This window comes from Nicotiana tabacum, chromosome 9, assembly GCF_000715075.1.
Source record: "Nicotiana tabacum cultivar K326 chromosome 9, ASM71507v2, whole genome shotgun sequence".
NCBI lineage: Eukaryota > Viridiplantae > Streptophyta > Magnoliopsida > Solanales > Solanaceae > Nicotiana > Nicotiana tabacum.
The window spans coordinates 98747428-98761871 of NC_134088.1; the positions used below are offsets into that span (position 1 = coordinate 98747428).

Below are 14444 nucleotides of genomic sequence, written 5' to 3' on the forward strand. Positions count from 1 at the left end.
ATTTGAAATGGACGTAAGTAGTACATCTCAATGGCAGTTTGTCTACGGCGAGAAAGACTTTAATTTGTTTAGACTTTTCTTGCTCACACTTGACAGAACTATTAGATAGGGTTCTGACCAATTTTTAAAGTCAAATTTTGTTAAATCAAAGAGTCTTTTCTGAAAATGAAATCTCTCAAGTGTATTAGAAATTGAAAGAAGTCTTATGTACCAATGTCTTTCATTATTGTTTGATTTTATTTCGGGGTGCAAACTTGTTTTTCAAAATTATGAGATGTGCTGTGTGGACCTCTTGGATTAATGAAACAAAAGGAGCAGTCGACCTAAAGCATGGAAACAATTTTAAAGTTTTGAAAGTTCAAGGGGTCGTTTGGTAAAAGGGTTAAGGGATAATTAATTTCAGAATTAATTTGAGATGAGTTTATTCCATATTTAGTTGGAATAAAAGTGTGGTATAACTAATTCTTCCAGAATTGTAGTGTTATTTTTACCCTATGGGAGAGTGAGATAACAATTTCGGGATAAATAATCCTGAGATAATTAATCGTGTGATAATTTATTTTCCAACCAAAATATTTAACAGTGTAAGTATCTAATCATGTACCTCCTTGTTTCGCTTTATTTTCCTATGAAAATGACTGTTTACGTACTATGTATCCCGGAGAACTTAAATTACGTAATAAACTTTTTTAGTAATAATAGTAATTTCCTTTTGACACAAAAAAAAAAAAAGCAAAAGAAGAGAAAGAAAAGTAGACATTAGGAATATGTAAATTGATTTGAGAGAGAGGGGAAGGAGAAATGAAACTAATGAACAAAAGCTCAAATTACATTTCCGTATAATAAAATATATTTTTTGTTTCAAATGATAATATTATACATTACAAATAAGTACAGCACCAAACCAAGCCATGAGCTCTAAAGCCGCACATTAAGCAGGGTTAGCTAACGTTAAGCAGGGTTAGCTAACGTACGCATAAAGTAATGGCCCGACGAAAATCACAGGTAAATGCACCGACTACAATGCCAGAGGCGGAATGAGGGAGTAGAATAGTTACACCGGAGTCTGGGGGTACCACAAGCGCTAGGCCAGATTCAATTGGTCCACTGGATGACTGGAATGGGGAGTGCACCAACGGTAATGCAAGCTTCAAAATGTGCTGAAGCAGAATTCCCAAGCCAGTGGAAGTAGATGCAAATACGGCGGCAAGGAAATTGACCTTCTCGATGCAGCGAGCAAACCCTAGTCGACCTGAGCCTACACTAGCTGATGTGGTTCGAGGAAATCGATCTTAGAACATGGGCTTAAATTGGATTATTACTTGCCGATAATAAAAGAAGGGGTGAAGAATGTTATACTGAACCATATTGAAGTGGAAGAGCAAACTCAAAAATGGAAGGTACCATTAATTGGGTATGTTCTGGGTGGCTCACCCTCATTCAAAGAAATGCTCAAATTCTTGTATGGCGTGTGGAACTTCATTACTACACCACAGTTATTCCTACATGATGATGATTATTTCATTTTTCGACCTAGCTCGGAGGAAGATAGGAACAAAATTGTTCAATAAGGCCCTTATACGTACCAAAATAGACCTATGATCTTGAAGAAATGGGAACCTGACTTCCAGATGAGTAAGGAAAAGATTCGAACTGTGCCAATTTGGGTAAAATTCTCAGGATTGCCAATTTAATTTTGGACAAAGGAGAATTTGGGATGAATAGCTAGCTATCTAAGGAAACCTATATGCTCAGATAAACTAATAGCTCAGGGAGATAGGATTTCCTATGCACGGATGCTCGTGGAAATGGACATATTCCAGGCCCTACCTGATAAAATGTTCATTGAGGAGGCAGATGGAAAATGTAGGGAAAAATGCTTGGAATATGAGCGAAAGCTATCATATTGTGAGGAATGTTTTTAGATAAGGCAGCATACATAGGATTGTACAAAGGAACCACAGATAGCACATAGGCAGACCACCTCTGATGCTAGAGACAACCAGGTGAAACATGACACAAAGAAGAAGCAGGTGAAAATATTTAGGCAACAAAAGAGAAAACAACCTGCAGTCCAGTGCAGAGTGAAGCCTGCTACTGAGCAACCACAAATGCAACAGGATGCTCAGGTTTCTACTGAGCAAATTGCTGAAGAAGAGGACAGACCATCGACAACAATACTTCCACAACAAAGTAATAAAGGGAAGCAAATGGTGAAGACTCATGGAAATATATACCAAAAGGGGATTCTATCAGATTCTACCTTAGAGACTTTGCTGAAGAAAAATAGATACAGTCCATTGAGAATTCAAGATGATAATAATACTGACAAGGTGGTTGAAGAGATTAGCCTCCATGAGGAAAATCTCACATGATAATAAGTTCCTATAACATAAGAGGGTTGAATAAGCCCTTTAAACAAAAAGAACTCAAGGCCTTTCTGCTAAAAAATAATGTTACTCCACTAGGCTACCTTGAGACAAAGATAAAGCCTAAGAGTGTTATCAAAGTTCGAGAAAAAATCTATAAAGATTGGAAAATATACTCAAATGAAGCTATAAATGACAGTGGCAGGATCTGTCGCTCTTGGAAGGAACACCTGATACAAGTCCACATATTGTTGGTTAGTACTCAATTGGTACACTGCAAGGTGAAGGATAAAGGCTCACAGTTTGCATGCTCCGTAATATTTGTGTATGGGAAAAATACTATAGCTGAAAGGAGGGTATCTATAGGAACAACTAAGGCAAATATAAAGTACTATGCATTAATCTTGGTTGGTTATAGGGGATTTCAACAATGTGTTATCTTTAGATGATCGGATTAATGGACAACCTGTGCATCAAGCTAAACTTGTGGACTTTCAATGATGTATATACGACACTGGTATGGGTTAATTAAATAGGATAGGATGCCAGTGGTCTTGGAGCAATAAAAGGGATGCAGAGAACATAATTTATAGTAACATAGACTGGACATTTGGGAATGCTTCTTGGATTATACATTATAACAGTCTAGAAGCTATTTTTGATAAGCCTGGAGTCTCAGATCATTCCCCTATTATAATTAGCATAGAAATAGTCAAATCCCATCTTCCAAAACCATTCAGACTATATAATGTGCTATTACATCATAAGAAGTTTAAGGGAGCTGTTCATGAAGTGTGGAGTCCACATGTATAGGGGCATACTATGTACTCAATTTGGATAAAGTTGTAGAGCCTAAAGGACAAAACACAATAGATGAACAAAGATGTATCTTCACTAGAGAGGAGGATTGTCAATCTAAGGGTACAACCACAGACTACTCAAGGAAAACTTGATGAGGATCCATTCAATAACTAGCCAATCTCTAAAGAAAAGGATTTGTTAATGCAGATTGAAAAGTGGGAAGTAGTTAATAAGCAGGTGCATTGATAGAGGTCTAGAGTAATGTGGATAAAAAATGAAGATCAGAACACTAAATTTTTTCATGCTCATTTGAAGGCCAGACAAGCTAAGAATAAAATTGCATTTATATATAATGGTCAAGGTCTTCCAACACTGATAGAACAAGAATTTAAAGGGTTCTTCCAATCTCTCTTGGGAACTTGTGCTGCCGAACTTCCTTGCATTAATATTGATATAGCCAGAAATAGTCCTTGCCTCACCAAAGAACAACAACAAGGACTCAATAGGCCAGTAACAGAGGAGGACAGAAACCAGGCCCTCAAAGATTTACCAAATGACAAGGCGCCAGGTATAGATGGTTTTCCAGCTGAATTCTTTAAATCATATTGGAGTTTTATTGGAGGACAATTCAAATAACCCATACAAGAGTTATTCACAAATGGAAAGCTCTTGAGAGGTGTCAACTGTACTACAGTAACATTGGTCCCTAAGGTTACTAGTCCCACATTTGTCAAAGAATTTTGACCTATAGCATACTGCTCTACCCTCTATAAACTCATTACAAAGATCATTACAGAAAAATTAAAAACTGTTGTGGACTACATTGTTGGACCTTCTTAGTCAGCTTTTATTGAAGGCATGAACATTCTGGATAATGTAATCATTGCACATGAATTGTGTCACGACCAAAATTCACGCGACCGGCACACTACCCGACCCGATCCGACCCGAGTGAACCAACCCATATGTCAACACTAAGTATAATTGCGGAAGCCAATTAAAAATATTGTACATTTTCAAATCAAGTCACAACATATTTTTTTTATTTCCAAAGTCATACATGAAACCTTTCATAAAATTAATATAATCAAATTAAATAATTATTCCTTTATGCATGACGTCCACAATCCTGTTTTTACAATCCCACAACTATCTATGGAGTCTCTATACCAAAGAATAGAATCAACACTTGGAGAAATTCCAACAAAATAAAATAAGAAAGAACATGATAGCTACTACGAAATAAAAGTGGTGCTTCATAATACATCGGAAAGAGAGTCATCTTAGCCTGATAACATGCCACGTATCATACATCATCCCGAAACATGTAAAGTAAGCGGGACCCTGGAGGGCCCCCTAAGAATTGAGTGCACCACAACAGTACTCAATAAGTGTCATAGACTCTCTCTAGCTTAAGTTCTTGGGACAAACTTTATAAAAATAATGCATCAATATTTGATATAAAACGATAAGAAATTTTATCAATTCATGATCCTTGCCATTTTAAATAAAAGACAAGTAAAACATAACCCACAATATATACTTTTAAAATATTTATATCAACCCAAGATTTTGGATAAAATCATACAAAATTATTCCATTTGCCTTAAGTCATCGAAATCACTTTCGACTCCTGAGGCCTAAACATAAGAAAATCATCCTTACCTTTCACTGGGAGTACTATACCATCACCGACATAAGAAGGTCAACTAGGTTATGTACCTAGCGACAAGTATCATATACTCTACTTGCTCAGGTTGTTTCATCGTAGTGCCGTACGAATCGACTCACCCATGCTAATAATAGCACAAAATAGTACTTTCTCGAGGGAGAGCACTCTGCCGTAGTCTATACCACAAAGTGGCCATCTACGCCTACACTGACACGTGTAGTTTCATGATAACGAACACAATATATCCGAAGTTGATCTCGGTGAACACATGTAACTCCCAAAATATTTGATACTTCAAAAATAGATTCATAGCATAGTAGCTTCAAAGGATCTATTTTTACCAAATCATAGCATTTATAGAAGATCTAAATCATTTGAACAAAATTAAATAAATAACCTTTTACATGCTAAAGCCTTGGGCAATTTAACATCAATCTTTAAAAGATATCACAAGTGCTATTCTGCTCATCAATTTCAAAAAGAAATAATTTCCATGAAACTTATCTTTAGCGCTCAAATATGTATACTCTTTTAAATATGTAAGTTTTGATAAAAACTTATAACATTTACCTTGAGTGTCATTTTGCCAACAAGATTTAAAATAAAATTTTATAAAACAACATGACACTACATATGCAATATAATATTTTAGTACATGGAGACATCCGTACTTATTTGTCCCCACAAGTACGAAAGCACATTTGCAAACAACTTAAGTATTAGTTCAAAATATGCTTTTAGAGAAAGTTCCTCAATTAGAGTAAGTTTTAATCAACTTACCTCGCTTTCGCTTTATTAATATTCACAAGCTTTCAATCCTCTTCCATCATTCCAATATTAATTAAAATGCTCAAACATCACCAATAAGTAGATATCTACAATTATATATCCTAATTACATCGAAATATGATCTAAAATATTAATCAATATTCATATATGGCTCATAAGTTGGCCATAAGACTCCAACAACTCAAATCGCCAAATAGATCCACATGGTATATTATTCAACTTCATTCTTATATCTTAATACCCATTCAAAGTCATTAATGATACTACATCAATTGTCCAATCCCACCAAGTTACTATTTATCATCTTCCATAATCAACACTTGTAAAATATACAATTCAGATGATTACTTAGTTGATCACTTCCATCTTTTGCTGACAAATAATTCCATAGGTTCATTGTATTCATCAATTTCATCGCCAAGATTACCATTCATCTTCTTTCTTATTTTCTCAAAAGTACTATTCATGCCATGAACTAGAGTTTTATAATCCAATCTTTCAACTATTAAAACTTGTAACAAATGCTTCAAATACTTCTAACTACTCATAATAAATGAGTTTGAAGCATTGTAATTACCTCTAGTAGATCAATCTTGAAAAATCATAACTTTGGTGATTTTTGTGTTTTTGAGGATTTGATGATGAAATCTAGTACTTGGATGTAAGAATGATGTTAGAACTCATGTATATTGAGTAAGAATCAACCCAAAACATTATTAACAACTTACGTTAGTTGATTGGACTTGATTTGAGCTCAAAATCACCTCTTTATCTCAAGAACCCTAACCCCCAATACACAAAATACTCTCTTCTCCCTATTTATAGGCCCAAATTTCTGGGTTTTGGATGCGACCCCGGATGCTTCGCATCCCCAGTTCACTCCTCTTTGAAGCTCGGACGCGAACCCGGATGCTATGGTAGTACTTCACTACGAGCTTTTCTTTTGGACGCTGTCCCGGATGCTTCGCATCCCATGTTCACTCCTCTGCTAGCCTTTAGTAATTTTGTCATAACTTCTTGTAGGAATATCCAAATGACAAACAGTTTGAGGATTTAGAAACTCTACTCGAAAATATTTCATTTGATAGGTTATAGATCACATAAATTCTTATATAAATGTAGAAATGCTCATCCAAATTTAGGTCTTGTGCGTACTCATTTGGAACTTTAGTCTATCATGTAATTTCTAACTTGATTTGTCCCAATGGCTCTCCTTATTCCCTATATCACTTCAAATACACCTCTTAAACTTATTATCATATCCAATTAATATCCATCATATTAATAGTCCTCGTCTGCACACAAAATAATATAATTAGAACACACCAACTTTCTTAATAGCGCTTAAGTATTTTAAAATTTTCCGGGGTGCTACAAATTGGTCAAGGGGTATACTCAAAAGGGGTCTCCCCAAGATGTTTAATCAAGGTGAACATACGAAAAGTGTATGATTCAATTGAATGGCCTTTTTTAAAGATGATCTTATTGAGTTTGGAATGCCTGTGATGTTTGTTCAATTAGTGATGGAGTGTATGACCACTGTCACTATGTTTTGCTATTGAATGGAGGATTGACTACCAAATTTCAAGCTAAGAAGGGGCTAAAGCAAGGAGACCCAATGTATCCTTACCTGTTTGTAGTGATGGAGTACCTCAATAAACCATTGAAGATACTGAAGTACATTCTAGATTTTAATTATCACCCAAGGTGCTCCAGAAAGAACATAACCCATATATGTTTTGCAGACAACTTGATTTTATGTTGTTGAGAAGATAAGATCTCTATATGCTTGCTTCTGGAAAAATTTCATCATTTCTCCGAGGTCTCATGTCTTAAAACTAATATGGAAAAGAGTGCTTTGTAAATTGCTAGAGTCCTTAGGGAGTTCAAAGAGATGATTTTAGCTGAAATGCAATTCACACTAGGGGAGCTGCCATTTAAGTACCTTGGAGTACCCTTGTCCTCCAAGAAACTGTATGTCTAGCAATGTATGCCATTGATTGAAAGGATTACTGCATGACTCACTTGTCGGACTGCTTGATTTCTGGCTCGAATGCATGTAGAGATAGCAAAGGCCGGGAGTTATTGTAAGTTGAGGAATTGTTTTGTTTTATTTCTTTGATCTAGCTCTAGGGTCCAAATGAGCTAGCGGTTATACATACTTATACTTGGTTAAATAAAAATTTTGTCTGTTTAACAACAAAAAAAAAAAGAAGAGAGGTACATTTCTAGTAGCTCTTGACCCTTTATGGTGCTTCATAACAAACAGTGCATCCTAATATACCGAACATTTCTGTCCAAATTAAAAATAATCAATATAAAAGACATTTCCTACTTTTATAGCATGGAAAATCTTTGGGCTCAAAATCAAATAAATATTCACTATCGTTATCCAGTAGGTTTTAAATCACGCATTCCTTGCTTTTCTTTCTAATTAAAAAAGAAAAAAGAAATTCTTATGTAGCGGTATGGGAGCTATGACTAATACAAATTCGTATCGTGTAAGATCCATTAAAGAAAAAGTATATATTATGTAGCGGTATTGGAGCTCTGATTAATACGAATTCGTACCATGTAAGATTCATTAAAGGAAACACATTCTCTATTTGGAATTTTTTTTTTATTTTTAAAGCTAAATTCGAAATCTCTAATTAAGGTCAAAAGAATTCTATCAAATCGACCGCAATTTCTAGCGGAAGTTTCTTTGAGATGCTGAGGAGACTCTGTTCTATGTATATGACGGGGGACTAGCCTAAGAAAGAAGCAGTTGCGTCGTTATTTTATTTTTTCTAAAACTACGGTTGTAGACAGTATTAACACACATTGGTTTCGTCACTTTAAATTTGAATACCATTCTCCTTGTTTCTTTGTCAAATTAAATGTCGTAGTTTCTTTAGTTTGGGTCAAAATAATGTACATTTTGGGTGTGTTTGGTAGTCTCATATTAACAGTCATGGTTATTAAAAATAGTTGTCTCAAATTATTTGTCATTTTAAAAGTTCAAGACAAAATTAATTATTTTTTTTCACTTTTTACCCTTAGTAATAATTGTTCTTGAAGATGGAGATAACACATAAATAGAATAAATATTCAATGAATAGAGATTATATCTTAAGACATAAATAAGGGTAGAATAGTCCAATCCATTTCCTAATTAATATTTCTTAAGGGGCGTGTAAAAGAGAAGCACGACACATAATATGAGACGGAGGGAGTATAACAGAAAATGTTTTCCAAGAAAATGTTTTACTTGGAAAACAAGTTATCCCTCCGTTCCAGTTTATGTGAACCTATTTCATTTTTGGTCCGTTCCAAAAAGAATGACCATTTTCTAAATTTAGAAATAATTTTGCTTAAACTTATAATTCTACCCTTAATGAGAAGCTTTTATAACCACACAAATACTCTGGGCCCTTTTTTGACTTGTTTAGGACCACAAATTTTAAAAATTTTCATTTTTTCTTAAACTTCGTGCCTAGTCAAACAGGTTCACATAAATTGGAACGGAGGGAGTAGTAATCTTACTCATTTTCCTGTGTTTGGTACGCAAATTAAAGAAAATAACTTCTCAAGAGTATTCATAAATAATTTAGATACAATAAATATGAAGCCATAAACTAGCTCTCATGTTGTGTCCGCGGGTCCCTTCCTCTCAACGTCTGAAAGAACAGATGGATGAACAGGCAGTTGAGCCTGGTACTGATGAAATTCGGGAAAAAAAAACATGGAAGCAGTCACTATACTGGGGAGGCAAGACATGACCGTGACTTAAGAAAAAAGTACCCTTGAAAAGACTAAAGGAATGGGGGAATGACTACATGTAATAAAGCACAAGCTAATACGAGCCGACCAGAAGAAGCAAACTAGGAGGACTGACATTTGGCCAAGATGTGATCTATCTCTTTCCTTGGTTGTAGTGGAACTTTGATTTTATTTAGCCCTAGGAGTTAGTAGGTATGAAAGAGTCCCCTCTCTGTCTGCCTCTCCGAGTTTCTACTACTAAGTAGCATTTCTCCTATTCAATCATAGAATCGATTTCAAGTAGGTCAAGTTGAGTCAAGTCACCCTATAAGAGAAAGTCGCGCAACCTAAGTAGCCCATACTATACAGGGGGGGAGGGGGGGGTGTAGCGCTAAGAAAGGATCTTCCTATTCTAAATAAGAATGAGAGTCTTTCAATTAGATGTGCTCCTTTGGCTGGGTTTGAGAGAGAGCATGAGATAATTGGCCTTCCAAACCAAAAAGGAATTTCGCTCCTACCGCTAAAGCATTGTTTCGGCCCCTACTTCCAAAAGAGTTGGTGCAAAAGTCATTGCAGTCCAAATAGCGTATTTCCGATTAGGGGCCTAAGACTCACTAAAATAATTATAGCTATTCACTCCTTCTAATTCTTAAACCTTGGAAAGGGCAGCTAATGTTCGAAAGGCCCAACGGATCATCATAGGATAGAACCCTTGTGACCTGTTCCCCTCTAACTTAGGACTCACTACCCGCTTGAAAGCCCTACTTCTGTCTTGTTTAAGACTAGAACCCGGACTGCATTCACTCTTTCTCTTTCTTCTCTACTTGGTAGTTGCTTCTTCACCGTTCAAGTAGCTGTGATGTATCAATATGGGAACTCGATTGCAAGGAACTACTAAAACCTCTATTCCCGTTTTGGGGCTATAAGACTCTTAGCTTCCAGCGAGCTAGGTACATAACCTTTTTTTTTTACTACAAAAACGATTCCTCTCACATGAATAGACGTTTGAATATTCGCTCAGTACTTGAACCTTCGATCACTCAGATTCGTTGTTCACCTTCTCAAACCGACGAACCAGACTGACTAATCGCTAATATCCCAGGTTCTCTCGGGACCGGGAGAATTCTCAGTTAAGTACGACATTCAGTAAGAAGTAAGCTAAATTCTATTAGAGCGGTAGATCCGACGCGACTGACAGATAAGCCGACGTTAATCGCAGGTCTAATTTCGCGATAAAAGCTGGTTCTGAAGGATCAATAGGTCATGGTTTGGGGAGTCATTGAAACCAAGACTTTCGATTTAGTGTATATTAAAAAGAACAGAGGAAGGAGCCTAGCCTATCTTATATAGTAGAGTATGAGATCCAGTTTATCTGCTTGTAATTATCATGCTCAAACTGGGAAGCTACCTTTGATATAACTGCCTTGACAGGTGTGACGGACGGTGTATACAGGGCCCGGGTACATATTCACCGCGGCATGCTGATCCGCGATTACTAGCGATTCCAACTTCATGTTTCCGAGTTGAACCAATAACCTTCCGAACCCACAAATTTCATAAACTTCCGAACTGCTAAACTTTCGAACCCATAAACTCTATAATTTCTAAACCCGCAAACTTCCAAACACACAAACCTCCGAACTCATAACTTTGGAACTCGTAAAATTTTGAACTTGTAAACTGAAAAATAAAAAATTCAGAACTGAAACTATAAAAAAAATAAAAAATTTGCCCGCGGGGCAGCGGCCGGGGGGGGGGGGGATGCAGAAAAAAAATACAAAATAAAAGTAATTTTTTGCGAGGGCTGGGGCTGCTGTAGAAAAAAAATTACAGAAAATTAAAAATACAAAAAAAAAGGGTTAAATAATTTTTTTTTTTTGGGGGAGGGGGATAGCAGGGTGGTTGGTGACGGAAAAGAAAACAAAACTGAAATCTGAAAAAAAAAAAAAAAAAGCATGTATGAAGAGAGGGGGTTGGGGTTAGATGTGAGGGTAGGTGGAGTTTTTGGAAAAATATTTTCCTAACTTTTTCTATGAAAATTATTTTCCTTCTATTTCAGGAAAATGTGATATTTAGAAAAATATTTTCAGATTATTTTGCGCAACTAAACAATGGAAAATAGGAATTTCTCCATCTCATTTCTTCTCCCCGTTGTTTCTTACGTTTTATAACTCAAAAAGGAATTGCACTCTCAAAATTTTAAAATTAATATAATATTAATACTTTAAAGCCGACGCTTATATTTGTATTACTACCATTTATTATAGTACAGAAATGGGAGATTTATTTTAATTTCTCCCATTTTCAGAATGCTAATGCAAAAGAAAAAGTAGATAAATATTCAAATTAACAAATTGCTTTCACAAATTTGTATGGGACTGGAGAAAATTAAATATTAGTGGTTTGTCGAACAAGCCAAGGGTGTTACTATACTAGATAGGGTTTGAAATTTTATACACTGACAGTTTAAAAGAAAATTAAACTATCAGATCACCTAATTAAAAAATAAATGACTACTATATGCTCATAACAAGTAAAACTAGTAATTTAGCTGAAAAATACGGCAAAATATCTGCTACAACAAGTTGAATTAAATTACAATGCAATGTAAAAATTATTTTTGTTATCGGTGTATATAAATGAGATCCCTTACAAGTTAGGAAGTACTTAACATATCAATGTTTTCCTCAATTAATATTTACGTCAAATGAGAAAAAGATACAATAAAAACATTAAAGAACTGTGCCACACGATTATATGGTTGTTCTAAGCTTTGGACAGAACAATACAGCTTGAAAACAGACAAGATTTTCAGACTAAATAAAGATACACGTAATGCAACCAAACAAAACACGTAAAACACGTATGGAACACAGATCTAAGTCCCCGTAATGCTTAGATCTTCCAATTTCTGAACTATACCCCAAGCTCATCTTCTACCAACTACTTTATTACTGGGCCAAGAGGTCACCTAGCTAGGAAAATTAACTTAGAACTTTCAGAATTTATAAGCAGATAATTTTCCTTTAATATATACTACTGGGAACTACATAAAAATGACTTAGTTTATAAAGTATCAAATGCTTTTGTGGTTCCAGCAGACCTAGTGGCGGAGACAGCTCTTTCACCGTACAACCAAACAAGTATTTTCGACACAAAGTATTAATATATATGTCAAAAATTACTTAATTTCAATAAATATTAAATCTAAACTCATAATCTAAAAAATACAATGGGAGTTCAATGCTAAAAATATTGAAGATTGAACCCATCAAAATTTAAATGTTGGATCTATGCTGACTAGATTCTAAGTTAGCGAATAGCAATACAACTCATCCAAATATGATATATCTCAAAAAGCTAGCTCCATAAATCAGATAAAGTTTTTATTCATATGTTTGTTGTTTTCATACACTTAAAAATATATCCGCAATGGTAAAAACCGCACATGTCAATCCCTATGAATTATGTACATGAAAAGGCAAAAAATACAATAGATTTGAAAAGGACTTACCTTCAAGATACCTTTTCTTTAAAATCATGAAGGGTAAGAAGAGAGCAAATGAGAAGGAATACATATAGAATCCCTCCAAACCCTAGAATGCAAACTTAGAATTTCTTTAGTTTTCTCCTTTGTCTTAGGACTAGTATCCACTTGAAGAACCAAACACAGCTTTGACACAACTCCAACTTGCAACATCTCTTGTAGAACTTTACTAGTAGCTGAGAACTTAGATATTGAACAAAGAATCCTCACTGCCTTATCACTTGCGACATGTGAAACCCTTAGAATTTTCTTGGACACAATAGCTATTCCTGCCCCATGGCTCAATAATTCTGCCCTTCCTTCAGCACAACTACATAAATGATCCAAAATTGAAAGTATCAATTCACAACCCCTTCTTTCTTTTGTGTCAAGAAGAAGTTCAATTAGTGCTAAAACTGCTCCATTTTCAGTTGCTTTGATTCTGTTTCTTCCCCATGGACATAATTCAACTAGAATCTTGAGTGCTGCCTTTGTTGCTTGTTGGGAAATTTTGTCATTTAGTATACCAACTATAGCTTTAAAATTTTCTGGTTTCATACCAATTAATTGTGCTGGATCAGCCACATTGAAAGCTGATTTTAATAACATTATTGCATACGCTCGAGATTGGAAATTCCCACATTTCAAGAAATGAAGTAAAGAATCCAAGAATTGCTCATCTTGGGAAATGAACCTCTTCAACTCTTCATCAGATGGATTAAGATGAAAAAGAATATTTAAAGCTTCATCACTTGCCTTTGTGAATTCTGAATCTTCAACTAAAGCCACTTCTCTTTTCTTAATCATTGATGCTAAAAAATCAACAACCCCAGCTGACTCCAAACATTTTTTGTTACTCTCATTTGCATGTGCAATTGATCTGAGTCTTCTAAGGCACTTAAGTTGCATTTCTGGACATTTTTTCGCTTCGTTTAGGATTTTGACAACATGGGTTTTGTGAACTTGAGGTTTTGGAGTTGGGATTCGTTGGATGCCATGACAAGAATTTAATGTGCACCATGATTGGATCAGACGGCGGAGATTGTGATTTGGAGTGAGATCTGTGATTTGTAGTTCTTGTTTTGTGACAGGACAAGTTGTGTGTTTGCATGAAAATAGCCATTTTTCTATGTTTTCTCTGTCATAGGTAATTCCAGTTGAAATTGTAACTGGATCCCTCATTACTTCCATTGAGATTGGACAAAGAAAATAAGAAGGAACTTCAACTTCTTCCATTTTTTTTTTGGTTGAAGAAAATGAGAGATTTGAATGTTGTTTAGGAGGAATTAATGGACAAAAATGTAATGAAAGGATGAAGATGGAAAAAATGTTTGACAATAGAGTTTTGGAGAAAAGAGATGTATATATATGTGTGAAGAGAAGAAGTAATTAAGAAGGGTCCATGCAAAGATGCAAGTTGATTAAATATGAGAAAGTCAACATACGGAAATTCAAAAGAGAGAGAGAGATAAAGAAACAAGGAGGTAGGGGCTCTTAATGGACTTTTTCAAGATTTTGGAAAAATAAAATTGAATAATATAATAGG

At 35.2% G+C, this 14444-nt stretch overlaps 1 protein-coding gene across 1 annotated transcript; it reads right to left on the minus strand.

Moving 5' to 3' along the window:
- Positions 1–11929: 11929 nt before the first annotated feature.
- Positions 11930–14242, minus strand: LOC107764225 (E3 ubiquitin-protein ligase PUB23-like). Its single transcript, XM_016582777.2, has one exon. The coding sequence runs from the start codon at positions 14132–14134 to the stop codon at positions 12911–12913; it is 1224 nt and encodes a 407-aa protein (XP_016438263.1). The 5' UTR covers positions 14135–14242; the 3' UTR covers positions 11930–12910.
- Between the last annotated feature and the right edge of the window lie 202 nt (positions 14243–14444).

Bases quoted from the DNA above. Each gene is read 5' to 3' on its own strand.
- LOC107764225 (XM_016582777.2), bottom strand. From the start codon at position 14,134: ATGGAAGAAGTTGAAGTTCCTTCTTATTTTCTTTGTCCAATCTCAATG.